This window comes from Mobula birostris, chromosome 1 (assembly GCF_030028105.1).
Source record: "Mobula birostris isolate sMobBir1 chromosome 1, sMobBir1.hap1, whole genome shotgun sequence".
In the NCBI taxonomy this organism is placed as follows: domain Eukaryota; kingdom Metazoa; phylum Chordata; class Chondrichthyes; order Myliobatiformes; family Myliobatidae; genus Mobula; species Mobula birostris.
Window position 1 is genome coordinate 72,358,505 of NC_092370.1, and position 25,416 is coordinate 72,383,920.

The window sequence follows — 25,416 nt, forward strand, 5'->3', positions numbered from 1 at the left end:
GATCCAAGAATCTGCATATTATTCCAGTAAATTAAGAAGTACTATAGTACTTTACAATGCTGACCAGTGTTGTACTGGCATCAGCACCGGACTTCGAGACGAGTGGTCCCGGGTTCGAATCCGGCCGGGTCCTTGCATGTTTTCCGTTCATGCTTGGTTGAGCATCAAGCTAGCAACTCAGTCTCATTAAAAAAAAAACAGACGAATGTTAAGGAAACAGCAAGGTTGCTGGACGATGTGCCACAAGATACGGAGAAGAACAACGATAATACTTTACAGTGTCTGGACAGCAGAATTTTAGTAAACAAATTTGTGGAAACCAGAGTGAAGGTCAGCTGTTTTGGAATTGTCAACTCCAAAAATAACATGGAAATGAACCAAGGGTGGAGTAAGACTATGAGGTGGAAATATTTGATATTCAAAATTCATTTCACAGTGTAATAGGACTGCAACTTTCCAACTGTCTGGTTTAGTTTCAAAGAGCTGCCAGTCAAAGGGATGGATTCATATATTGCACGGATTCTCTATCTAGTGGTACTGTGGCACTAAGATTTGGAATGCTAAGCTTTTTAATGTTTAATACAAAGCTTCTCATATTTCCAATCTGCTCTGTTTGCTTGATTTCTAAATTAAATGATATTCTCTAAATGCTGGATAATAATATATAATGGAGATATTAAATTAAATTATTTAGAGAATATCAAACTTTAAAATGGGTACTAGATTATGTTTGTTCTTCAGTTATTCTCTTGATTCTAACTTCTGGAATAAATTGGATCCCAACAACTATATCCACTGTCTCAGAAGTTTGACTTGTACATGCCACTTTGGTTTGGCCTAAAATAATTTATCTTACTTTTAAAGGTATGTCGTGCATATGCCTACCTGGTTACCAGTTAACATCAAACAAAGGCACATTTTCCATCACTTGCAAAAAATGTCCTGAATTATCTCCAGTAAGTAAATTGGTTTTGTATTTTATCTGAGTTCCAACCTATTGTACTAGGTTTAAGTTTGCAATTGTGTTACCGTATTTGACACTGAATGAATTTCTGACCACGAATCTGTTCCATGGCTCAGACTGTCAGTTTCTATCTCCATTGTGTCTTTTCAGTTGCCCCATCCAATCTGCTGTCGAAATGCTCAGTTGCACCTTTGTCACCTTAACGCTTGACAGTCCTGCTTAATCGTGGACTTGTTCTAGCCACCACTGATATAAATTGATCCAAAGCTCTTCTGCCTATGAATTAACTCGGTACAATTTCGGTTCATTCACAGACCCAGCATCCCAATAAACAATACTTAGTTAAAAAAAATCTTATCCCTGTTTTGAAATCCATCCATGGCTTTTTTGACCCTTAAATTCACAATTTCCCCAAGCCCTGCAAAATGTCTAGCAACGCACATCAAAGTTGCTGGTGAACGCAGCAGGCCAGGCAGCATCTGTAGGAAGAGGTGCAGTCGACGTTTCAGGCCGAGACCCTTCGTCAGGACTCGGCCTGAAGGGTCTCAGCCTGAAACGTCAAATGTACCTCTTCCTAGAGATGCTGCCTGGCCTGCTGCGTTCACCAGCAACTTTGATGTGTGTTGCTTGAATTTCCAGCATCTGCAGAATTCCTGTTGTCCTGCAAGATGTCTGTTTCTTTTTAATCCTAGCCTAATAATTTTCCCCAGATCACTAAACATAGGTGAATGATTTTTTTTAAACCGATCAAGGTCCTAAGCTTGGAATTCTTGACTAAAACTTCTTAGCTTCTCTACCTTTCTTTTGTTTTTTTTTGTAACCTCCATCTTCAAACTAGGTTTTGGCTATATACCTGGTATCTTTGCATATGCATTGGCATCAGTTCTTTCTGTTATCGGAATATTTAGAAATATTCCAATGGAATGGGTAACCATGAAACTATGGATTATCTCAAAACACAAAAAATAGTTGGAACAGTGGACCACCAGGCCCCCAGGCATGCCTACCATTCAGTATGATCATAACTGACCTACGCTGACCTTTTTCCTCCTCTGTACTGTAAGGGGGTTTCCACAACCCTCAGTTCTTCGACCTTTCAGATATCTATTTTATCATAAATATAGCTGATGATCTGGCCTCTACCTCCTTCAAGACCAAAGGGAAAAAAATTCTATACATCCTAATTGTATATGTATGGCTCCTTATTTATGCTTCCCACATGTTCCCTTGTTTGTGATTCCATGATTAGTAAAATAATTTCAAATTCTATCTTGTCAACCCCACCAAGGATCTTCATGGATGAATAAAATCATCACCCAATTTTCCAAAACTCACTGATTCATTAATCTTCTTCAGGAAAGGGCACACACAACTCTCTCCAAACCCACCAATATGCGTGGTCTCAACTGTTTTTTCAATCAGCAGCAATTATCACATACAATAATGCAATAAACTCTCTATGATATTCACACACCAGGAATGAATTTTTAAAAAATATTTCATTTGTATAAAGTTATGACATTATGCAGGGTGAAATGTGGAATTAATTCATAAGTAACGACACATAATAATATGGTTGCTCTGTATGCAGTATTTAGGTATGCATGCACAATCCCCAAATACGTTATTGACTGCATTTCCAACTGAAACTCTGAGAGTGCTGTATGTACCAATTTTGCCTGCCCACAGGTGCTTTAAAGGTTATATAAAGAAGGTGAAAGACATAAGTTATAACCAATTTATATCATTCTTTGTTGTTCATTTTCATCCTATTATTATGTAACTTTTTATTATAATTTCCTTCTTCAAGGCTGTAACACAAGATGGATGGAACTGTATTAAATGTTCCTCAAGTGCTATTATGGATAATAATGGGAAATGTCGATGTCCAACAGGACAGGTTCTAGGTACGTTTTGCTCAGTAATATGATTTAGCCATGTTTTAGGACATGTTAATTTGGTTTTCACTTGTAACCTGAAGCTTTCTGAGAAACTATTTGTAAAATGTTGCAGAAATGTAGATTTAATAATAGAACTTAAATTTAAGGAAACTCCTTAATCACAATAAAGAAATTCACCAAATGCATAGGAAATTATTAGGACAAGTAGCCATGTGGGCACGTGGCCAAGTGGTTAAGGCATTGGACTAGCAACCTGAAGGTCGTGAGTTTGAGCCCCAGCCAAGGCAACGTTTTGTATCCTTGAGCAAGGCACTTAATCACACATTGCTCTGCGACGACACTGGTGCCAAGCTGTATGGGTCCTAAGTCCTTCCCTTGGACAACATTGGTGCCGTGGAGAGGGGAGGCTTGCAGCATAGGCAACTGCTGGTCTTCCATACAACCTTGCCCAGGCCTGCACCCTGGAGAGTGAAGACTTTCCAGGCGCAGATCCATGGTCTCGCAAGACTAATGGATGCCCTTAAGCCATGATTAATTGACAGACAAGATTCGATGGACCAAATGGGCTAATTCTGTTCCTATGTCTTATGGTCTTATGAATGAGAAGAGCACAACCAGCTGCTCATATTCTTACCTATGCCTAAATCTAGTAAAGTAAGATAACATTCAACCTTCCCAGTCTTTTAGGGGAAGTATCATCCTAAGGCTTTGTCTTTACATTTGATTTGACATTACTGTTTGAAGAACAGTTTGAAGATGACCTGAAAAATATTAATTCCTCTTCATGACAGCATCCAAATTTCAGAATGGTTAACAGTTAAATACTGTCAAGTTTACAAGTTGTGTTATGTATTTGATAAATATGCTTTAAACCTTTTTTTTTCTTTTGAATGAATGAATTGCCCCAATCAACCCTATAAAAGGTTGAAGGAGAAGATGGCGGCGCGCCTGCGTGTGCGCAGCCCTCCGGTGAAAAATGATATCGTATCTGTTAAATAGGGGCCGTGGACAATTCTGATTTGATGGAGAATGGACGTGAAAGCACAGAGGAACATCTGGAGAAATTTCTGAAACGCCCATTCACTGCTGTCGTTACTGTGTGGTTGGGAATCTTTCGGAGGGTAGGCCTCAAAATCCCCGGCCTTGCCTGCTTTTGGCGACCGAGAAGGAGGTCGAATCATTCGGACAGAGATGGCGCTCAGTACTCGGTGTCGGAGAGCTGATCAGAGCTCGAAGTTTTCGGATGACTCAGAGTTGGATTGTGGTCGGCATGGCAGGGAGAGTTTTTCTTCCTTCTCCCGCCTGGGTGAGATGTGAGACATCTGAGAAACTTTGGACTTTACTGTGCTCATGGACTTCTTCATCAAGTTATGGTATTGTGCACTGTTGTAACTATATGTTATAATTATGTGGTTTTGACAGTTTTTTCAGTCTTGGTCTGTCCTGTGTTTTGTGATATCACACCAGAGGAAATAATGTATAATTTCTTAATGCATGCATTACTAAATGACAATAAAAGAGGACTACATGTCTTCATAATCATCATCATCATCAAAATGCCTGTTTAGCAATTAGCAACAATGCAGACTTATAAAAGACCTTTGTACGGGGAAAAGTACTTTTCAGCTATGTAAATCAGTAATAGTTCTGATGAAAACTCGGACATTTTGAGTGTTTATAATGGAAGATGTGCTGTTGAGAGTGAGGTCAGCTGTTAAGCCATAAGAATCAGGTCTTGACAACTAGTTGCTGACAACTGGGAACCAAGTGTTGGGATACTGAGGAAGCAAAGTGGCTGGGAAGAGCTGGAGGAACAGTCTGCAAAAAAAAGTTAAGGAACAGGTGGAGGCTTCTCAAATAGAAGAGTAAACTGGAATAGATGATGGTGATTAGTTAAGTGGACGTCAATCATTTAATTTGTTTATTTATTGAGATACAGCCAGGAATAGGATAGGCCCTTCCAGCCTTTTGAGCCATGCTTCCAAGCAATCCCACAATTTAATCAGAGTCTAATCATGAGACAATTTACAGTGAACATTTTATCTACCAACTAGTTGGCTAATTGGATATTTGTAGGGGTTCTCGAAATCAGGGTGTTATTATATTTTGACCAATCAATAAACCTTGACTTTGAGGTTCTGGAGATTCAAATATTGAGATTCAGCGATCCTGGAGATATCAGTGGGCCAGGTGTGTGGATGGACTGGCCCTCTGGTACATCTGACATTATAGTTTCTTAAGTCTTGGAATGTAGGGAAGTTGTGTGGCCTACAAAATCAGTTGGAGTGAGCCAGGGCCTAAACATATTTCCCCATAATTCTCCAAAAATAGTATTGCAGGACAAATGATGAAATCTTGTAGGATACAAGTCAATTATTCCAGAAGTACCCAGTCAGTTTTCAGGAATGATGCGAAGCAGCTTGAAAATGGTCAATATCATGGTTCACTTTGGGTAAAGTCAATTTTTAACTACAAAAATCTGAAAGAAACAGCACTATGTAGATGGATTTTAGGGCACTGCATTTTGCTCAGAAATACCTTATTTAAGGAGTAGTTTATCAGTGAATTGTGGATTTTGTATTACAGGTGTCGGCCCCTTTTCGAATGTTTGCTTTGAGAAACCTCACTGTTACGAAAGACCTATATTAGTACCCTGTTTTCACTAAAAGGTGTTTTCACTGTTACGAAAAAAATCAGCGCGCGATAAAAAATCAACACGCAATAAAAGGCAGCGCGCGCCCCGAGCAGCCGCTCTCTCCCGGATTCGGAACGGCATTGCTTCAACACATGCCTGTGAGCAGCCGTTTGCAAGATGAGTTCTGAGGTGTTGGAAAAGCCTGAAAGAACTCGTAAGGGTGTTACACGTAGCATAAAACCAGACATAATTAAGCGCTTTGATCGTGGTGAACAAAGTAAGGACAACGTGAGTTTGGCTTGTGGAAGCTGACGAAGATGATGTTGAAGAGGTTTTGGCATCCCGTGGCCAAGAACTGATAGATGAAGAGCTGATGCAATTAGAAGGGGAAAGGATAACAATCAAAACCGAATGCAGTAGCGAAATGAACGTGAAGCAACTGTGTGAGATTTTCGCTGCAATGATAAAGTACGACTTTAATTTTGAAACGGTACGTAGGTTTGGGGATATTTGCAAGATGGTTTGAGTCCTTACAAAGAACTGTATGATAGAAAAATGTGCGAGGCTCAGCAGTCAAGCGAGCCTTCCACATCAACCACAGCAGACGACGAACCTCGACCTTCGACATCGAGGCGGGAAGTCATAGGAGAAGATGAGCTGTCTGCCCTAATGGAAACAGATGACACCCCAGTGTCCCACCACCCCAACCCCTGGGCCATGGACAGATACCGATTCGTGGAGAATGCAGCGGTAGCCGGGAGGCATACAGCACATCTTTAAGAAAAAAGCCAAAATAAACACACTAATTAATTAGGTGCCGCCCCACACGTAAATGTCAGCCCAGATCAGAGGCAATGCAATCGGCACTGATCTGGGCCGACAATTATGTGTCGGGCAGCACTTAATTAATTAGCATGTTTATTTTGGCCCCCGGCTACTGCTGGACCCCTGCATGCTTCGTGGCAATGTATCGGTTGGCGGCCCGGAGGGTGGGGGCCACTGCACCACCCAACCTGCGACAACTCAGTCTAACACACCATCATCAGTGTGCTCGACGCTGAACCAATTCCGGTAAGTGATACTACACTGTACACACATTCTTTCTACTATATATAGGCTGTGTATTTTTACATGTTATTTGATATGATTTGCAGCTTCATAGCTTAAAGGTTACCAGAGAGCACTTGCGCCGTGTTTTTGCCAACAGCGCTTGCGTGAGATTTTTGCTTCGGCGAACAGTGCCGGCAATGTTTGTGGAAAAGTATTTCTACTTAATATAGGCTGTATATTTATCATATTATTCCTGCTTTTACTATATGGTACTGTTATTTTAGGTTTTATGTGTTATTTGGCATGATTTGGTAGGTTATTTTTGGGTCTGCGAATGCTCACAAAATTTTCCCATATAAATAAATGGGAATTGCTTCCTCACTTTGCGACATTTCGGCTTACGAACCGTTTCATAGGAACACTCTACCTTTGGATGGCGGGGGAAACCTGTATATGGTTTGATTATTCATTTTCAACTTTGACATACAGAAGTCTTCTATTGAAAAGAATAATGAAATGAAAATTGCTTAATGTAGATTTTTTGATTTTGTTAAAGTGGAAAAGACTGTTTCTGGAATACCTTTGACTGAAGCAAAATGTGTTACCTGCATTATTAGCCAGCCATTTTTTTCCACCCCGGATGCTTCAGGAAACCAGTAAGTTACATTTATTTCTTACAGAGTCATAGAAAAGTACAGCACAGAAACAGGCCCTTAGGCCCATCTAGTCCGTGCCGAGCCATTTTAACTTCCTACTCTCATCAACCTGCATGGGAACCATAGCCCTGCATACACGACCCATCCATGTACCTATCCAGATTTCTCTTAAACATTGACATCAAGCTTGTATATACCGTTTGTACTGGCAGCTGGTACCACACTGTCATGACCCACTGAGTGAAGAAGTTTCCCCTCATGTTCCCTTTAAACTTTTCACCTTCCATCTTTAATCCATAACCTCTGAGGTTCCACCCAACTTCCGTGGAAAAAGCCTGTTTGTATTTTCCCTATCTATACCCATCACAATTTTGTATACCTCCATCAAACCTCCTCAGAATCTTCTGTGCTCAATGGAATAAAGTGCTAAGCTATTCAATCTTTCCATATAACTCAAGTCCTCCAGACCCAGCAATATCCTTGTAACTTTTCCTCTGTACTCTTTCAACCTTACGCACATCTTTCTTGAAGGTAGGTGAGCAAAACTGCACACAATACTCCAAATTAGGCCTCACCAATGTCTCATACAACTTCAACATAACATTGCATCTTATGAAGGCCAGCGTGCCAAAAGCTTTCTCTACAACCCTATCTACCTGTGACACCACTTTCAATGAATTATGGACCTCTCATATCCCATATCCCTTTGTTCAACTGCACTTCTTAGTGCCCTACCATTCACTGTGTAAGACCTACCCTGGTTGGTCCTACTGAAGTGCAATACCTCACACTCGTGTACGTTAAATTCTATCTGCCATTTTTCAGCACATTTTTCCAGCTAGCCCTGATACTGCTGCAAGCCATGATAGCCTTCCTCACTGTCCACTACACCCCCAATCTGAGTGTCATCCTCAAATTTTCTGATCTAGTTAACCACATTATCGTCCACATCATTGATATAGATGACAAACAATAATGGACCCAGCACCAATTCTTGCAGCATTCCACTATTCACAGGCCTCCAGTCAGAGAGACAACCATCTACTACCACTCGCTGCTTCTCCCACAAGGCCAATGTCTACCTTATCCAAAAAACCAAACGACTGAACCTTCTTGACCAACCTTTTGTGTGGAACCTTGTCAAATGCCTTGCTAAAGTCCACGTAGACAACATCCACTGCCTGGTCTTCTTCAACTTTCCTGGTAACTTGCTCGAAAAACTCTATAAGATTGGTTAGAAACAACCAACCATGCATAAAACTATGCTGACTATCCTTAATCAGTCTATGTCTATCCAAATATTCATGTATCCAGTCCTTTAGAATACCTTCCCACTACTGATGTCAGGTTAACTGGCCTACATTTTCCTGGCTTATTTTTTAGAGCCTTTCTTAAGCAGCGAAACAACATTGGCTATCCTCCAATTTCCTGCCACCTCACCTGTTGCTAAGGATGATTTAAATATCTCTGTAAGAGCCCTGGCAATTTCTGCACTTGCAGGGTTAAAAGGAACACCTTGTCAGGCCCTGTGAATTTATCCACCCTAATTAGCCTCAAGACAGTAAACTCCTTCTCCTCTGTAATCTGTTATAGAGTTCATGAAGTTGATGCCATTTTGCCTTACTTTTATAGACTATGTCCATCTCCTGAGAAAATACAGATGCAAAAAAAATCATTTAACATCTCCCCCATTTCTTTTGGCTCCATGCATGGATTATCATTCTGATCTTCCAGAGGACCAATTTTATCCCTTGCAATCTTTTCGCTCTTAACATATTTGTAGAAGCCCTTAGGCTTCTCCTTTGTCTTGTCTGCTAAGGCAACCTCATGCCTTCTTTTAGCACTCCTGATTTCTTTCTTAAGTGACCTTTTGCATTTCTTACACGTACTCCATAAGTGCCTCATTTGTTCCTACCTGCTTATACCTGCAATTAACCTTTTTTTCTCAACCATCTCTTGAAAACCGAGGTTCCTACAGCTGTTATCTTTACCTTTTAATCTGACAGGCACATACAAGCTTTGTTTTCTCAAAATGTCACTTTTGAAGCCCTCACTCTACCAGAAAACAGCCTATTCCAATCCACACTTGCCAGATCCTTTCTGATACCATCAAAATAGGCCCTTCTCCAATTTAGAATCTCAACTCACAAACTGGACCTATCTTTTTCCAGATTTACTTTGGAAACTTATTTACTTACATACTTACTTGCATTTAAGCATTGGAATTCTTTAGAAGAAATTTCAGATTTAATATGCTTTGTTATTAACTTTATAAACAGGAAATGAACTTGTGTTGACCAAGTAGGAACTGCAGTTTGCCTGGGGAATTAAAAGAAAACAGATTGACATATTGCCTGGGGAGAGAAACAGGAATGATCAGAACAAGCAGATTGCTTGGGAAATGGGGAAACCAGACCTAGTAAACTGAAGATTCGCTGTGGAGGTCTTGGCTGGCATAAAAATGCGCAGGGAGTGTTACGGCAAGTTGGTCTGAGGTCTCCTGCAATGCTCCAAAAGAAATGTTGCTAGAGGAATGATAGTATTGGTTAAGGTGAATTGAGGATAGTGGGGAATTATTTTACTAATGAATTTCAATTGCTCTTACTCCATTCATTAGATGCATCAGATGTCATGAAACATTCATTAATACCACACAATCATGTGACTGTCAGTCAAATATTTTGGTAAGCAATTTTTTAAAAAATTGTTCATAAGTGCTGTATTCTTTAATGTAACTGTTGGAGGAAAATTTCTTGTGTATATTAGATATACAGAAGGCTGCTGGTGCTGATTCAGGAGCAAGCAAAGTTCATCCAGCAGTTTATGCTTTTGCTTCTGTCCGAACAGACATCAATTATAAATCTGCATAATAAGCAATAGGTTTTGTATACTCACACAGTTGATAGTTGCCTAGGAAAAATAGTTTTATTTGTGCTACTTTTGTAAAATAATGTAGTTTCAAGATGTAATAAAATATTTAGATTAAAATACTTAGTTAAGAAACAAATCTGAGAGAAGAACCTACAATTAGTTTTAAGTAGTAGCATTTCTCTTTTTTTTTTCTAGACTGGAGGATTATGCTTTCTTCATTATCCTAAAGACTTGACCTCCTCAGTGGTTACAAATATTGTCTATGAGCAAGTAAGTGTAATGAAGCTTAATTAATCATGCCAAAAATGAGTAAATACTTACTCAAAGACCTACTTGTTTAAAATAATAGAAACAAATTTATATTCAGTTATAAATGCTGTCACAACACATCTCTGTGGATGCATAATCAAAAAGCATAATTTGTATAAAGGGTATGAACTATCAACATAGGGTGTATAATTTCTAAAATAGTTTTGTATCTTCTACAGTAAACTGTAGTAAAAAAAACTGAAGTATAAAAAAAGCGCAGTGACACATTTGAGTTTTTTAAAAAAGGCTGATATGGACGAATTCAGGGGATCATAAACAGTGATAACTAGAAGATGATAATAATAATTTTTAAAAAAAGTAGAAATGGCTGGCTTGGTTGGAAAGATAGTCACGTTCAGTTGCACAAGAGATAACTGGAATATATGTATTTTAAAGCAAATGGAATAGCCGATGAAAAATGAGTGCCAGTTTTGCTGAGTGCTATTGGTGGAAAGGCATACAGTTTGCTTGGAAGTTCAACTACTCCAACCAAACCAGCTGAAATAAACTTAGATTAGATTATGAGGACATGCAGTCCTCGTTTATTGTCATTTAGTAATGTATGCATTAAGAAATGATACAACGTTCCTCCAGTGTGATATTACAGAAACACAAGACAGACCAGGACTAAAAAATTGACAAAAAACACATAATTATAACATATAGTTACAACAGTACAAAGCAGTACCATAATTTGATAAAGAACAGATGATGGGCATGGTAAAAAAAAAAGTCTCAAGTCCCGATAGCCCCATCATCTCACGCAGATGGTAGAAGGAAGAAAACTCTCCCTGCCGTGAACCTCCAGCGCCGCAAACTTGCCGATGCAGCACCCTGGAAGCACCCGACCACAGCCGACTCTTGAGTCCGTCCGAAAGCTTCGAGCCACCGACTAGCCCTCCAACACTGAGCACCGAGCACCATCTCTGCTGAGTGCTTCGACCCCGGCCCTGGCCGCCAAGCAACGAGCAAAGCCGAGGGATTCGGGGCCTTCCCCTCCGGAGATTCTTGATTGCACAGTAGCAGTGGCAGCGAAGCGGGCATTTCAGAAGTTTCTCCAGATGTTCCTCCATGCTTCTCACGTCTGTCTCCATCAAATCAGGATTGTGCACGGCATCCTACTTAATAAATACAGATATCATTTACCGGAGAGGCCATGCGCGCTGTGTCACGCCGCCACCTTCTCCTCCCTCCTTTGCTGATATCATGAATATAATGCAGGAACATTTAGAAACGAAACCATTGCTGGTTGCAGAACACTTTAGTTTTCATAAGCTAAATCAAAAGGCAGCTGGGGTAGCTGAATGGAAGAGATTGTCTGACCATTGTCAGTTCAGTCATTGGCTTAATGGTGCACTGAAAGATTGTTTATTTTGTGGAATATTATAAGCAAGCATTCAAAAACAGCTACTAACTGAAGCAAAACTCACACTTGAAAGTAGTTGTAGTTGTAATGGTTGTATCAATGGAAACAACGGTCAGAGTCGCAATTGAGTTGCAGTCAGGAATGAAAGCACGCGTGAACGAAATTGCAACATCTGAACAGAGACCTACCTGACCAAACAAATTGCGTTACCATTGTGGCAGGAGCTTATATACACCAGACTAATACAGGTTTAAAGGCACAACATGCAGAAAATGTGACAAAGTAGAATATTTATTGTATAAAGAGTATATCGGGCAGACAAAAATAAATGGACTGCACAGGGAAGAGAAAAAGAGAAAAAGTAAAGTTGAAATTTCAAAAGGTGCACTAATCTGCATGCTGTTAATAAAAAATCTGATAATGATGAGAATGACACAGGACTGAGTAGCCTTGAAATTTACATGTAAAAACTAACATAAGATAAGCAATATGGCTTACACCAGAAGTGAACGGCAAATTAATTAAAGTGAAATTGGACACTGGCTCGGCAGTTTTAGTCATTCCACACAATGAGATTGAATTGCATTTCAAAGATACTGAAGTGAAACCTGCAGATATCCAACTAAGAACTTATACTGGAGAGAAAAAAAAACTCCTGTGGGAATGACATTTGAAATAGTGAAATACAACAACCAACAAGCCACATTGTGCTTGTAAATGGTAAAAACAGGAGGGCCCACATCGTGGGGTCGTGATTGACTGAGACAACTATAACTTGATTGGAGATCCATCCACCATTTGCATTGCATATAGCATGCAAAAGAGGCAACAGAAAATGAATTAAGAAAGGTACTGGATGATGCTAAGCAGTGTTCAAGGATTGTATTGGAGAACTGAAACATATCAAGGATAAAATAAGTGTTAAATGAAAATGTCACACCCAAGTTTTACCAAGTCCATCCGGTTCCTTATACCATCTGTGATAAAGTAGCCCGTGAGCTAGATTGCGTGGAAACTGAAGAAGTGTTTTCCAAGGTTGAGTGGAGCCCATAGGCAACACCAGTGGTCCCAGTACCCAAGAAGGATGGGTTTGTCAGGATCCGAGGTGATATTAAGGTCACCATCAATCCAGTGATAAAGGTAGATCAATACCCTCTGTCCAGGATGGAGGATAACTTTGAAAACCTTTATGGAGTGATAGACTCATAGAAGAGTACAGCACATAAACAGGCCCTTTAGCCCATCTAGTCTGCGTTAAAAATTTAAGCTGCCTACTCCCATCAATTTGTACTAGGACCATAGCCATCCATACACCTACTATCCATGTACCTATCCAAACTTCTGTTAAATATTGAAATCGAGCTCGCATGCAGCTCATTCCACAATCTCACAGCCCTCTGAATGAAGAAATATCCCCTCATGTTCCCCTTATACTTTTCACCTTTAGCCTATGACCTCTGGATGTAGTTCACCAAACCTCAGTGGAAAAGGCCTGCTTGCATTTACCCTATCTATATCCCCTATATTTTTGTATATCTTTATCAAATCTCCCCTCAATCTTCTACGTTCCAAGTAATAAAGTCCTAACCTATTCAATCTTTTCTCACAACTTGGGTCCTCCAGTCCCTGCAATGTCCTTGTAAATTTTCTTTGTACTCTTTCAACCTTGTTTACATCTTTCCTGTAGGTAGGTGATCAAAACTGCACACAATACTCCAAATTAGGCATCACCAATATCTTATATAACTTCAACATAACATCCCATCTCCTCTACTTAGTATTTTGATTTATGAAGGCCAATGTGCGAAAAGCACTCTTAATGACCCTATCTACTTGTGACACCACTTTCAATGAAATATGGATCTGTCTTCCCAGGTCTCTTTGTTCTACAGTATTCCTCAATGCACTACCATTTCTGGAGGATAACACTTAAGCAAAGTGGGCTTAGCTGAGGCCTACCTACAGATGGAGATGGAAGAAGAGTCCAAAGTATTTCTCACCATAAACTCACACAGGACTTTATTGCTATAATAGGCTTATTTTTAGACCTACACTTTCATTCTGACAGAAAGCTATGGACCTAGAGCTGCAAGACTGTCCAGGAATTCAGTGTTGCCAGTGAGGATGACGAGGAATGTCTTCAATATATGAAGACAATGTTAAAAAGATTAGATTATAGGGTTAGAGCACAACACATCAAGTGTGAATTCTTTAAACCAAGCATCACTTACTGTGATCACACTATTGATGCACAAGATTTACATGTGTGCTCACAAAACTCAAGCAATGGTGGAAGTCCCAAGACCAAAGGACGTTTCACAGTTGCAGTCCTTTTTTAGAATTTGTCAATTACTAAAACAGGTTCCTGCCAAACCTGGCTTCTGTGCTCCAGCCCTTGAACTCATTACTGCAGATCAAGGAGAAATGGCAATGGACAAAGCAGTGTGAGGAGCCTTTCCAAAGGTAAGGAAAATGGTGGCGTCAGACACTGTACTCAAATAATATGATCTATATCATCCAGTGAAACGTTTCTGTGATGCCTCGCCTTATGGTATAGGTGCATCATGTCACGTTATGAATGATGGAAGTTAATTGCCCATAGCCTTTGCATCACATTCCCTTACCGCTGCAGAGAAAAATTAAGCAAAGGCAGACAGGCCTTGAGTCTGGTTTGGGATGTAAAACATTTCAACCAGTACTTTTATGGGAGAAAGTTTACCCTCATTAATGATCATCAACCACTAGTGTCTATTTTCAATCCACAGGAGGGTGTTCCATTAACACCAGCACCATGAATACAAAGTTAGGGTCTCTGTTTCTTAGATGACACCATTATAATATTGAATTCAAGAGGACAACTAATCATGGAAATGATGATGGATTGTCTGAAGTACTGTACCAGAAAAATTTACAAAAGAGGATGTTCCTTTTGACATATTTTCCCTAATGCAAATTGGAAGTCTCCTTATTACAACAGAGGCGATCCAAAGGGAAACCAGGAAATTCCCTACACTGTCACATGTCTACATGGTAACCCAAAATGGCTGGAATGTGCAGCAGAAATCCCACTTCCCCCATTTTTACCAGCACAGGGGTGAACTGCCCCTTGATGGAGGTTTCTTTATGTGGGGATTGAGAGCTGCGTCAAACTAAGATCTAAAGTGTTGGAGGAGCTACATGTTGGCCAGCTAGGCATGGTCAGAATGGAAGTGTTGGCTCGAAGCTTTGTCAGGTGGCCTGGGATAGATCAGCAGATTGAGTAGCTTGCCATGCACTGTTCCGGTTGCCAACTTGTCCAGAAGATGCCAAAAGCAGCGCTCATCCATCCCTGAGAATGGCATACATTGCTCTGGCAAAGGACTCATGTAGATTTTGCCAGACCATTCATGGGCACAAATTTCTTGATAGTAGTAGATGCAGCTACAATGTGGCCAGAAGTATTCCCAGTAGCCTCCACTACAGACTTGCACATTGTTGATGTGCTGAGAAGCCTCTTCTCAGGGACTGGTATTCCAGAAACTTAGTGACAATGGATCACAATTTGTTGCAGAACAGTTTGCCATTTCTGAAAACGAATGGAATCTGCGCCAAACCACCCAGCTATAGTGACCTGGCAAAAAGTATGTGAATGGCATACGTCAGTACATGACCACATCACAAGTGCACACCTCACTAAAGGTAAAAATACAAAGTTTACACGCATCTCTCAGACTTCCTTGTTTTTCTTTCGATTAGTGAACAAGGTGAGGAGTATTAGATCAAGGTTCTTCCAGTGTTGAAATTTCCATGATCTTGATATCCTTGTAATGATTGGCACAATCCTCCATTTGGCAATGTATTGAGCTGGCATCTTTGGGATCATCTTTTATATCTTAATTTTTATATGTTGGTTTCAGTAGATTTACTTGGTATCAACTTTTTCTTTGCTAGCATTCTTCCCTCTAAGATGCACAGTTGCATGCCAAGCAGTAACTGAAATGCTCTGCACACACATCCTTTGTTGCCAAGCAGCTGCAATTTTATTTTATATAATGTTAATATAATTTTGAAATTATGCTGGTATAATTTTGAAATCAATGTTAATATAATTGTGGAATACCCTGTAATTATGTTAATGCATATAATCAATAAATTTTCTAAATAATAAATGTACCATAATCTTTACTTTGCAACATTTTAGAGCTTCAACTTACTTACATTGTCAGTGTTTCAAGTTACAACACTGTTTTAAATTGTAACAATACACACAGAATGGAAGTCAGTAGCTCATCGTTAATAAATCATTAGCCCACTGAACGCCGATGTCGACAAGTTATGGTCACAGATTCTAGGCGATACCGTTTATTGGAGTGACAAAGTGAAAGATCTGCTTGTATCTACAAGTTCTAATGTTCATTCTGTGGCTATTATTCAACTCTTTCAACATGAGCATAATCACTTGGATAGTAGATTTCCCGACAAAGAGTTAAGAGAAAGAAAAGCTTTTGACCAAGTTATTATTGCAAATGCAACCAATTTTTGAATTTGGAAAGAGAATGTTGTACAACATTGACAAAAAATACTCTGCTACTGTTATGAACTATGACGATAGTGGTGCCTCAAATATTGCAGCAATATTGTGATTTCAAATTTGTCATTTCTGCGAAAGTTGGGACTGGTTCAATTAAGATGTTTCATTGATATGTTGAACTACTTGCTTAGAAAAGAAGAATTCAAAGAATTGTCAAAAGTTGTTGACATCGTTGGAATATTTCAGCCTTCTAAGTGTGTTCAGTGTTATGAATTCAAATAAATGTAAATCCAGAAGCAGACTAGAGGTGAAATGTTTGGATGATCTAATGAGGATTACGATATATCTTTAATCTGGACAGTGTTTATAAACAATGTTTATAAATAAGGTCAGGTCACTCGTCTGAGTGCTACTGATGCCATGTAACCCAGTACTACCTGTTGCATGGTCAGGTGGTCAGCGACTAAACCGGCTCCCCCACCGGGCTTGCCTGGTGAGGAGGGTGGCTAGAAACCTGCAGGATGAAAAACAAGACCTGTCAAAGAACAGATGAACCCTCTCGTAGGGTCAATGGCCATCTAACAAACACATGCTGTGAAGTGCGGAAAGGGCATCCCTTGCATCGAAGCTTGGTCTGGCCATTCATTGAAACAGAACTTCCCCCAGCCATGCTACTGGATCTGGGAGGGGATGTCGAGAGGGTAGGTCTGGACCTGTGCAAACCCCTGCTCACCTAAAATCCAATCACGCACGTGCTGTTCCTTTCTGAGGAGTGGGGTTCCCCACTAACTGACTGAAAGGAACCATCATCATCCCATGGGGTGGATAGCCAGAGAGAGAGAGAGAGATAAACAATGAATTTGTAACAAAGATGGATGAGAAAAAGTTTATGAAACACGAAGGATTTTCTTTGTTGTACTTTATTTCATTATACTCTTCAATTAGTAAGTATAATCAAAAGTATGTGACTTCTTCAATTTTCATTCTAAACATTAATAGTATGCATAATTACAAAAAAAATTAAAGTGCCATGCAGTTTTCCGGCCGTGTAAAAATTATCTGCTCAGAGCTGTTTATCTGTAATTTGATATCCGCCATTTGATTCGGCAGCCCAGATTGTAAATCGTGTTCATTTGTGAAAACATCCAATAACTTTTATTACTGTCTGGGTGTTCATATTTTCTTGCTTATTAGTTCAATCTTTGTTGTTGGAATTGATAGATCAGGAGAGCAACAAAAAAAGATCTACCATTTTGGATGAGTGACGACAATAGTATTCCTCATGTTTGTTTGAAAGTGAAGTAATTAATTTAAACACACAAATTGCTGGAGGTATTCAGCATGGCAGGCAGCATCTATAGAAAAGAGTATCAGGACTGGAGCAAAAAAAAAAGACGAGAAGCCAGAGTAAGAAGGTGGGGAGAGGGGAGGAAGAAATACAAAGTAGCAGGTGACAGGTGAAACCAGGAGGGAGGAAGGGGTGAAGTAAAGAGCTGGGAAGTCGATTGGTGAAAGAGATAAATGGAGAGGGGGGAATCTGATAGGAGAGGACAGAAGGCCATGGAAGAAAGGGGAAGGGAAAGGAGCACCAGAGGAAGGTGATGGGCGGGTAAGGAGATAAGGTGAGAAAGGGAAATGGAAATAGGTAACGATTACGTGGAGGCTGGGGGGCATTACCGAAGTTTGAGAAACCTCCGTTCATGCCATCAGGTTGAAGACGACCAAACAGAATATAAGGTGTTGTTCCTCCAACCTGAGTGTGGCATCTTGGTGGCAGTAAAGGGTAAAGGAGATGATGGACTGACATGTCAGAGTGGGGATGAGAGTGGAATTAAAATGGGTGGCCACTGGGAGATCCTGCTTTTTGTGGCAGTCAGAGCATAGGTGCTCTGCAAAACAGTCTCCCAATCTATGTCGGGTCTCATCGATATACGGGAGACCACACTGGAAGCACCGAATACAGTAGATGACTCCAACGGACTCACAGATGAAGTGTTGCCTCACCTGGAAGGACTGTTTGGGACCCTGAATGGTAGTGAGGGAGGAGATTTAGGTGCAGGTGTAGCACTTGTTCCGCTTGCAAGGATAAGTGCCAGGAGGGAAGTCAGTCGGGAGGGACGAATGGACAAGGGAGTCCCGTAGCAATCCCTGCAGAAAGCGGAAAGTGGGGAGCAGGGAAAGATGTGTTTGGTGGTGGAATCCCGCTGGACATGGCTTCTGGATTTACATTTGATTGAATTCATAAGACTGAATCCACTTCCACCTATCACCTGCTACCTTATATTTCTTCCTCCTCTCCCCCCACCTTCTTACTCTGGTTTCTCATCTTCTTTCTCAGCCCAAAATATTGATTATTTACTGTTTTCCATAGATGCTGTCTGGCCTGCTGAGTTTCTCCAGCATTTTGTATATGTTGGTTGGATTTCCAGCAGCTGCACATTTTCTCCTATTTGTCATTAATTTAAAATTGTTCTTTATTAAAATTGTATTTCTATTTTAACTCATGAAAGAATGTTTCCTGACAAATACAACCTGAAAATTTTAAACAGTAAATAGCTACAAATCTTCTCAGGCTTCCAGCCAGGTATAGGTATCAATTTTGATCATCTCTGATGAAGATGGCAAAGTTTGTCATCAAAACGTCGGTTAAAGTCCTGTACCATCTGGAAGCCCGAGAAGAGTTTATTTGTCATATATGCTGGAAAAGCACTAGATCCTTTTACAGCTACAAATCTTTAAAGGATTTCATTGTGTAGATGCAGTAGCAGTGTATGACCTGATTACAAACAATGTAATAAAGTAGTTATATAACCTGGGTATTATTTTAAGATGAAAATTATGTAAATGTATTCATTTGGAAACTGTGAGGCATTGTTCAAAGTTACTATCGAAACTATTTCCTGTAATTTTTGCAGGGTTTCAAAGTTTCATCTGCTTGGTTTGCTGCTCATTTGAAAGCATCAGCTATTGCATGCCTGGTCAGTTTTGAATATGTATTTTGGGGGAAATGTATTTTATTTAGAGATGCAGCACGGTAACTGACCCTAGTAGTCTAAACAGCCCACACAGCCCAATTACAGCCATGTGGCCAATTAACTTACCAACCTGTACGTCTTTGGAATGTGGGTAGAAAACAGAGCATCAGGAGGAAACCCATGTGCTCATGAGGAGAATGTATAGATTCTGTACAGACAACAGAAGAATTGAACAATATCTGTATCTCCAGGAATAGGCAGGGTTACACATGGCTGAATTCTCAAATCTGAACTGTTCCACCTAGATATGATTTTAATGGAGATGGTTAGTGGCTGGAAGACTCATGCACACTCAGAAAACTAATGAGTTAATACATGCTATTAAGGCTATGTATCTCTGCTTTAACAGGAAATATCTTAGTTTGTGTTGGCAATGTTTTGAGACATAGAAAACTAGGCAGATAAGAGGAGCCAGAAGTGAATGACTGCATAAATTAATGTCTTTGTGTCCATCAGGAGTAGGTAGTTACTCTAACTCCAACAGATTTTGCCATTATTATAGAGAACTAACTAGCCCATCTCACTCTTGACAATTCTGTCTACTTCTCCCAAGATTTCTACACACCCACCAAATCACTCAACCCTGTCCCAACCACTCCTCTCAATTCCATAGTCTCATCCTGTTCCTTATCCACTCTGATTGTGTGTATTAATGGTCTCTGACTAACCCTCAATTCTTGATCTCCACAAACTCCTGACGTTGATTTAAAGAAATAAACTGCATCTCCATTTTACTAACTTAATCTTGATCTCCATTTCAGTTCCACATAAAAATGTAATTTGGTGCTGTGGACTTCCAAATAGTTGATCAATCTTGCTGAAAATGTTAAATTATGTTCTCCTGTTAAATACAGCAGGACATTTGGAATTCCTGTTTGGAATCTCAAAGTACTGACCCCTCTTCTCCCCACCTTCCATATCTGTAATGTCGCAAATATCTACCTGGCCTTATCATTGAATATGATCTTTATATAAACATGTAAGATAAAGGAATAGGGTTAAGTCATTTGGTCTTTGAAGCCTCAACATGGCAGATGTATAGTATAGCAAACACCATTCCCTACCCCGGCTTAATGCTCCCTATTTCCTACAATATCCAAATATATATTTATTTTTTTGGAACACTATCCTCCACAATCTTCCAGGGAATTTCAAAAATTTACCATGTTTTTGTTTGGACTCTGCATTTCTGTCCAAATGAACTACTCTTAATTTTGAGACTATGGACCCTAATTCCAGACTATTAAGAGAAACATCCTGGTCTACCTTGTCGATTCCTCAATCGATTTTGCATGTTTCTTTGAGATCATTGTTCATCTTTGTAAAGCTCAAATAGAGGCCTAGACTGCACAATTACTGCTCATGTGGTAGACTTGCCATCCCAGGAACCACTTAGATGAATGTTCACTACATTTGCTATGTAGCAAGTATATCCTCTTTAGGTAAGGAGTCCAAAATATGGACAATTCTCCAAGCATGATTTCACCAAAGCCACGTGTAATAATAGTAAAACATATTTACTTTCATCATGGACTCAGAGTCTCTCAGCTTTCAAATGGGTCCTTATCAGACTGCACACTATGCTCCAAATTTCAAAAATTTGCAAAATAATGCCTCAATTCTGATAACCTATGCCCTTAACTTGTGCATTCTCTACCCAATGTATGTTGCCACTCTCAGAAAATTATGGACTTTAACACCTTTGTACATCAAAACTTCTGTGTGCCCTATCATTTGATGTCATATCCTGCCCTTTCTTGACTTCCCAAAATGCATCATCTTGCACCTGTTAATTCCAACTGTTTTCTCTCGGTAAACCAAGCATTTGAAAGCTTAGACAGGAATTTGCAAAGCTTGATTTGAGAGAGGCTGTTTACAGGTAAATGATGTTTTGTAAATGGGAGACTTTTAATAGTGTGATTGGAAGTGTGACGAGCCAACATGTCCCCATGAGAACGAAGGAAAGTGCTGGCACGATAAGAAACCCTCACTAATGAAGGATTTTGAGGCTCTGGTAGGAAAAAGAGAGGAATATGTCAGATATAGACAGCTATGATCAAGTGTATTCCTTCAGGGGTATAAGGGCTGTAGGGGAAATCAAGAGGGTCGAAAGTGATATGAAGTATCTTGGCAGTTAAAGTAAAGGAGAATCTTAAGAGATTATATAAGCATATGTAGCCTGGGGGAAAATACACATTCAGAACAACAAACACTTTTTCGGGTTTTAATTCCTTTATCTGTTTTAGATGTTCTAGTGGCAGAAGAGGGTCTCAAAACAAAATGAACGAATTTACAACCAGTCCCTGCCGTTACAGTCTCAGTCTAACTTTCGATCCACACACCCTTGTGTATCAACGAATTGCGTATGCAGTATAAAAATACATAAAGCAAACCGCACAGAACTAATACAAAACTAATACGGTAGTGGCAATTTTGAAGAAACACAATACAAACAACATTAGAATCCCACCAACCCTGTATCTTATACATAGCAGGGAAAATGTAAGCGAATACATTTCATCTAAGACGTCTACTCCCTTTTAGTACACACATGCTTAACTTCCAAACAGAGACTAAACATTCACGTTACGCTGTTACATTCACAATCAGTCATGATACAATAAAGTTAGACAAAAGGTACACTTTAGCACAACCTCTACAAGATATTGCCTGGTAGTTTAATTACAGGAAGACTGACCTACTTGGCCAGTAAGGAACTCTGCACAAGCCTCGCTATCCAGTGCCGATGCCTTCACTGGTGAAAATCTAAAGCATCCACATGTAAAACATGTCAAATTATCGATATTCTCAATTCGCCAATTAGTATAAACGAATTCACATAGATATCATCAATTAATACTCACCTTTCCTCACCATGCCCAGTATCTCTGGGAGGAACTTAATCCCAAACCCCACCAGCTTCTTCCGCAGAAAACAAAAATGGTCTCCCCACTATCCCGTGCGTGCGTAATAACATCACCATCTCCACTTAAAGGCACAGACAACTATTCTAGCTTCACCCGGACAGATGCCCAAGTACACTTTTAACGATAATGAGTAAGATTCGACGGTCACCTGGTTACACATATTTAAAATAGATGAGTAGCTAGGGAGAATATAGGACCTCTCTAAGAGTGGTCATCCATATTTACCTTATCAACGTCCAGAACTACCATCTTATGTGAAATGGTAGTTCTGGACCAAATTTCAATCACAGAAGGATGCTCAACAGCTGTGGCAGGTCTTGAATGCTGTCATCCCCTACAAAGTAAAACCAAGCAACATGAATGACAGCAGGGTTTTGCTCCAAGATGAGCTCAATGCCTTTAATGCTCACTTTGATCTACAAACCCCATTTCCAGAAAAGTTGGGATATTTTCCAAAATGCAATAAAAACAAAAATCTGTGATATGTTAATTCACGTGAACCTTTTTTTAACTGACAAAGGTACAAAGAAAAGATTTTCAGTAGTTTTACTGACCAACTTAATTGTATTTTGTAAATATACACAAATTTAGAATTTGATGGCTGCAACACACTCAACGAAAGTTGGGACAGAGTTAAAATAAGATTGAAAAGTGCACAGAATATTCAAGTAACACTGGTTTGGAAGACTCCACATTAAGCAGGCTAGTTGGTAGCAGGTGAGGTATCATGACTGGGTATAAAAGTAGCGTCCATCAAAGGCTCAGTCTTTGCAAGCAAGGATGGGTCGTGGCTCACCCCTTTGTGCCAAAATTCATGAGAGAATTGTTAGTCAGTTCAAAAGGAACATTTCTCAACGCAAGATTGCAGAGAATTTAGGTCTTTCAACATCTACAGTACGTAATATTGTGAAAAGATTCAGAGAATTCAGAGACATCTCAGTGCGTAAAGGGCAAGGTCGGAAACCACTGTTGAACGCGCGTGATCTTCGAGCCCTCAGGTGGCACTGCCTAAGAAACCGTCATGCTACTGTGACAATTATAGCCACCTGGGCTCGGGAGTACTTCGGAAAACCATTGTCACTCAACACAGTCCGTCGCTGCATCCAGAAATGCAACTTGAAACTATATTACACAAGGAGGAAGCCATACATCAACTCCATGCAGAAACGCCGGCGAGTTCTCTGAGCCCGAGTTCATCTCAGATGGACCGAAAGACTGTGGAACCGTGTGCTGTGGTCAGATGAGTCCACGCTTCAGCTAGTTTTTGGAAAAAATGGGTGTCGAGTTCTCCGTGCCAAAGATGAAAACGACCATCCAGATTGTTATCAGCGAAAGGTGCAAAAGCCAGCATCTGTGATGGTATGGGGGTGCATCAGTGCCCACGGCATTGGTGAATTGCATGTATGTGAAGGTACCATTGACTCTGAGGCGTATATTAGGATTTTAGAGAGACATATGTTGCCATCAAGGCGACGTCTCTTCCCAGGACGTCCATGCTTATTTCAGCAGGACAATGCCAGACCACATTCTGCACGGGCTACAACAGCGTGGCTTTGTAGACACAGAGTGCGTGTGCTTGACTGGCCTGCTGCCAGTCCAGATCTACCTCCTATTGAAAATATATGGCGCATCATGAAGAGGAGAATCAGACAACGGAGACCACGGACTGTTGAGCAGCTGAAGTCTTATATCAAGCAAGAATGGACAAAATTTCCAATTGCAAATCTGCTACAATTAGTATCCTCAGTTCCAAAACAATTAAAAAGTGTTATTAAAAAGAAAGGTGATGTAACACAATGGTAAACATGCCTCTGTCCCAACTTTTGTTGAGTGTGTGGCAGCCATCGAATTCTAAGTTTGTGTATGTTTACAAAATACAATTAAGTTGGTCAGTAAAACTATTGAAGATCTTTTCTTTGTACTTTTGCTAGTTAAATAAAGGTTCATGTGAATTAACATATCACAGATTTTTGTTTTTATTGCATTTTGGAAAATATCCCAACTTTTCTGGAAATGGGGTTTGTATATAACATGCAGGCACCTTCACAAACACCCATAGCCCCAAAGAACCCTGTGATTTCAGTCTTTGAGGCTGTCATGAGAGCATCCTTCAGGAGAGTGAACCCACAGAAAGCGTCTAGCCCAGGTGGTCTCCCTGGCCAATTACAGAAGACCTGTGCTAATCAACTGGCTAGAGTATTTTCTGACATCTTTAACCTCTTGCTTCAGCAGTCTGAAGTACCCAGCTACTTCAAGTATGCTTCAGTCATACTGGTGCCCAAGAAGTACATGGTATCGTGCCTCAATGACTGTCGGCCAGTAGCACTTACATCAACTATGACGAAGTGCTTTGAGAGATTCGTGATGGAACATATCAGCTGCTACCTGATAAGTAACTTGGAACCGCTCCATTTTGCCTAACGTCTTAACAGGTTAACAGCAGATACCATTTCCTTGGTTCTCCATTCAGTTCAGAAAATTCAGAATGGTGAAGATGCATACATCAGGATATACTTTATTGAATACAAAGCTGTAATCAACACCCTCCCCTCAAAACTAATTAAGTCCAAGAACTTCTTGTGCAACTGGATCCTTGACTTCCTCACTTGCAAACCCCGTTCGGCTCCGATTGGCAACAACATCTCCACAATCACCATCAGCCCAGGTGCACCTCAAGGCTGCGTGCTTAGCCCTCTGCTCTACTCACTTTATACTTATGATTGTGAGGCCAATTATAGCTCCAATGCTATATTCAAGTTGGCTGACAACACCACTGTCATAAGCCGAATCAGCACATAGGAGGGAGATTGAAAATCCGGTTGAATGGTGTCACAACAACAGTCTCTCACTCAACAACGGCAAAACCAAGAGCTGATTATTGAGTATAGATAGAGGAAATCGGAGGCCCATGATCCAGTTCTCATTAGGGGATCGGTGGTGGAGAGGGTCAGCAACTTCAAATTCCTTGACATTATCATTTCAAAGGATCTGTTCTGGGATCAGCACATAAGTGTCATTACAAAGAAGGCACGCCAGAGCCTCTACTTTCTTAGAAGTTTGCACAGGCTCAGCATGTCATCTAAAACTTTTATAAAATTCCATAAATGCACAGTGGAGAGTATCCTGACTTGTTTGCATCATGGCTGTTATGGAAACAATAATGCATATAAATGGAAAAGGCTTCAAAAAAAG

General features: G+C 40.1%; 1 protein-coding gene across 1 annotated transcript in view; it reads left to right on the forward strand.

The window, feature by feature from the left end:
• The window catches only part of tmem67 (transmembrane protein 67), a 173,290-nt gene that overhangs the window by 13,069 nt on the left and 134,805 nt on the right, over window positions 1-25,416 (forward strand). Inside the window, exons 2-7 of the mRNA XM_072245077.1 lie at window positions 865-956; window positions 2,775-2,871; window positions 7,107-7,206; window positions 9,824-9,890; window positions 10,273-10,347; window positions 19,178-19,240. Of these exons, the coding sequence (XP_072101178.1) occupies window positions 865-956; window positions 2,775-2,871; window positions 7,107-7,206; window positions 9,824-9,890; window positions 10,273-10,347; window positions 19,178-19,240 (494 nt within the window). The remainder of the gene's footprint in view (window positions 1-864; window positions 957-2,774; window positions 2,872-7,106; window positions 7,207-9,823; window positions 9,891-10,272; window positions 10,348-19,177; window positions 19,241-25,416) is intronic.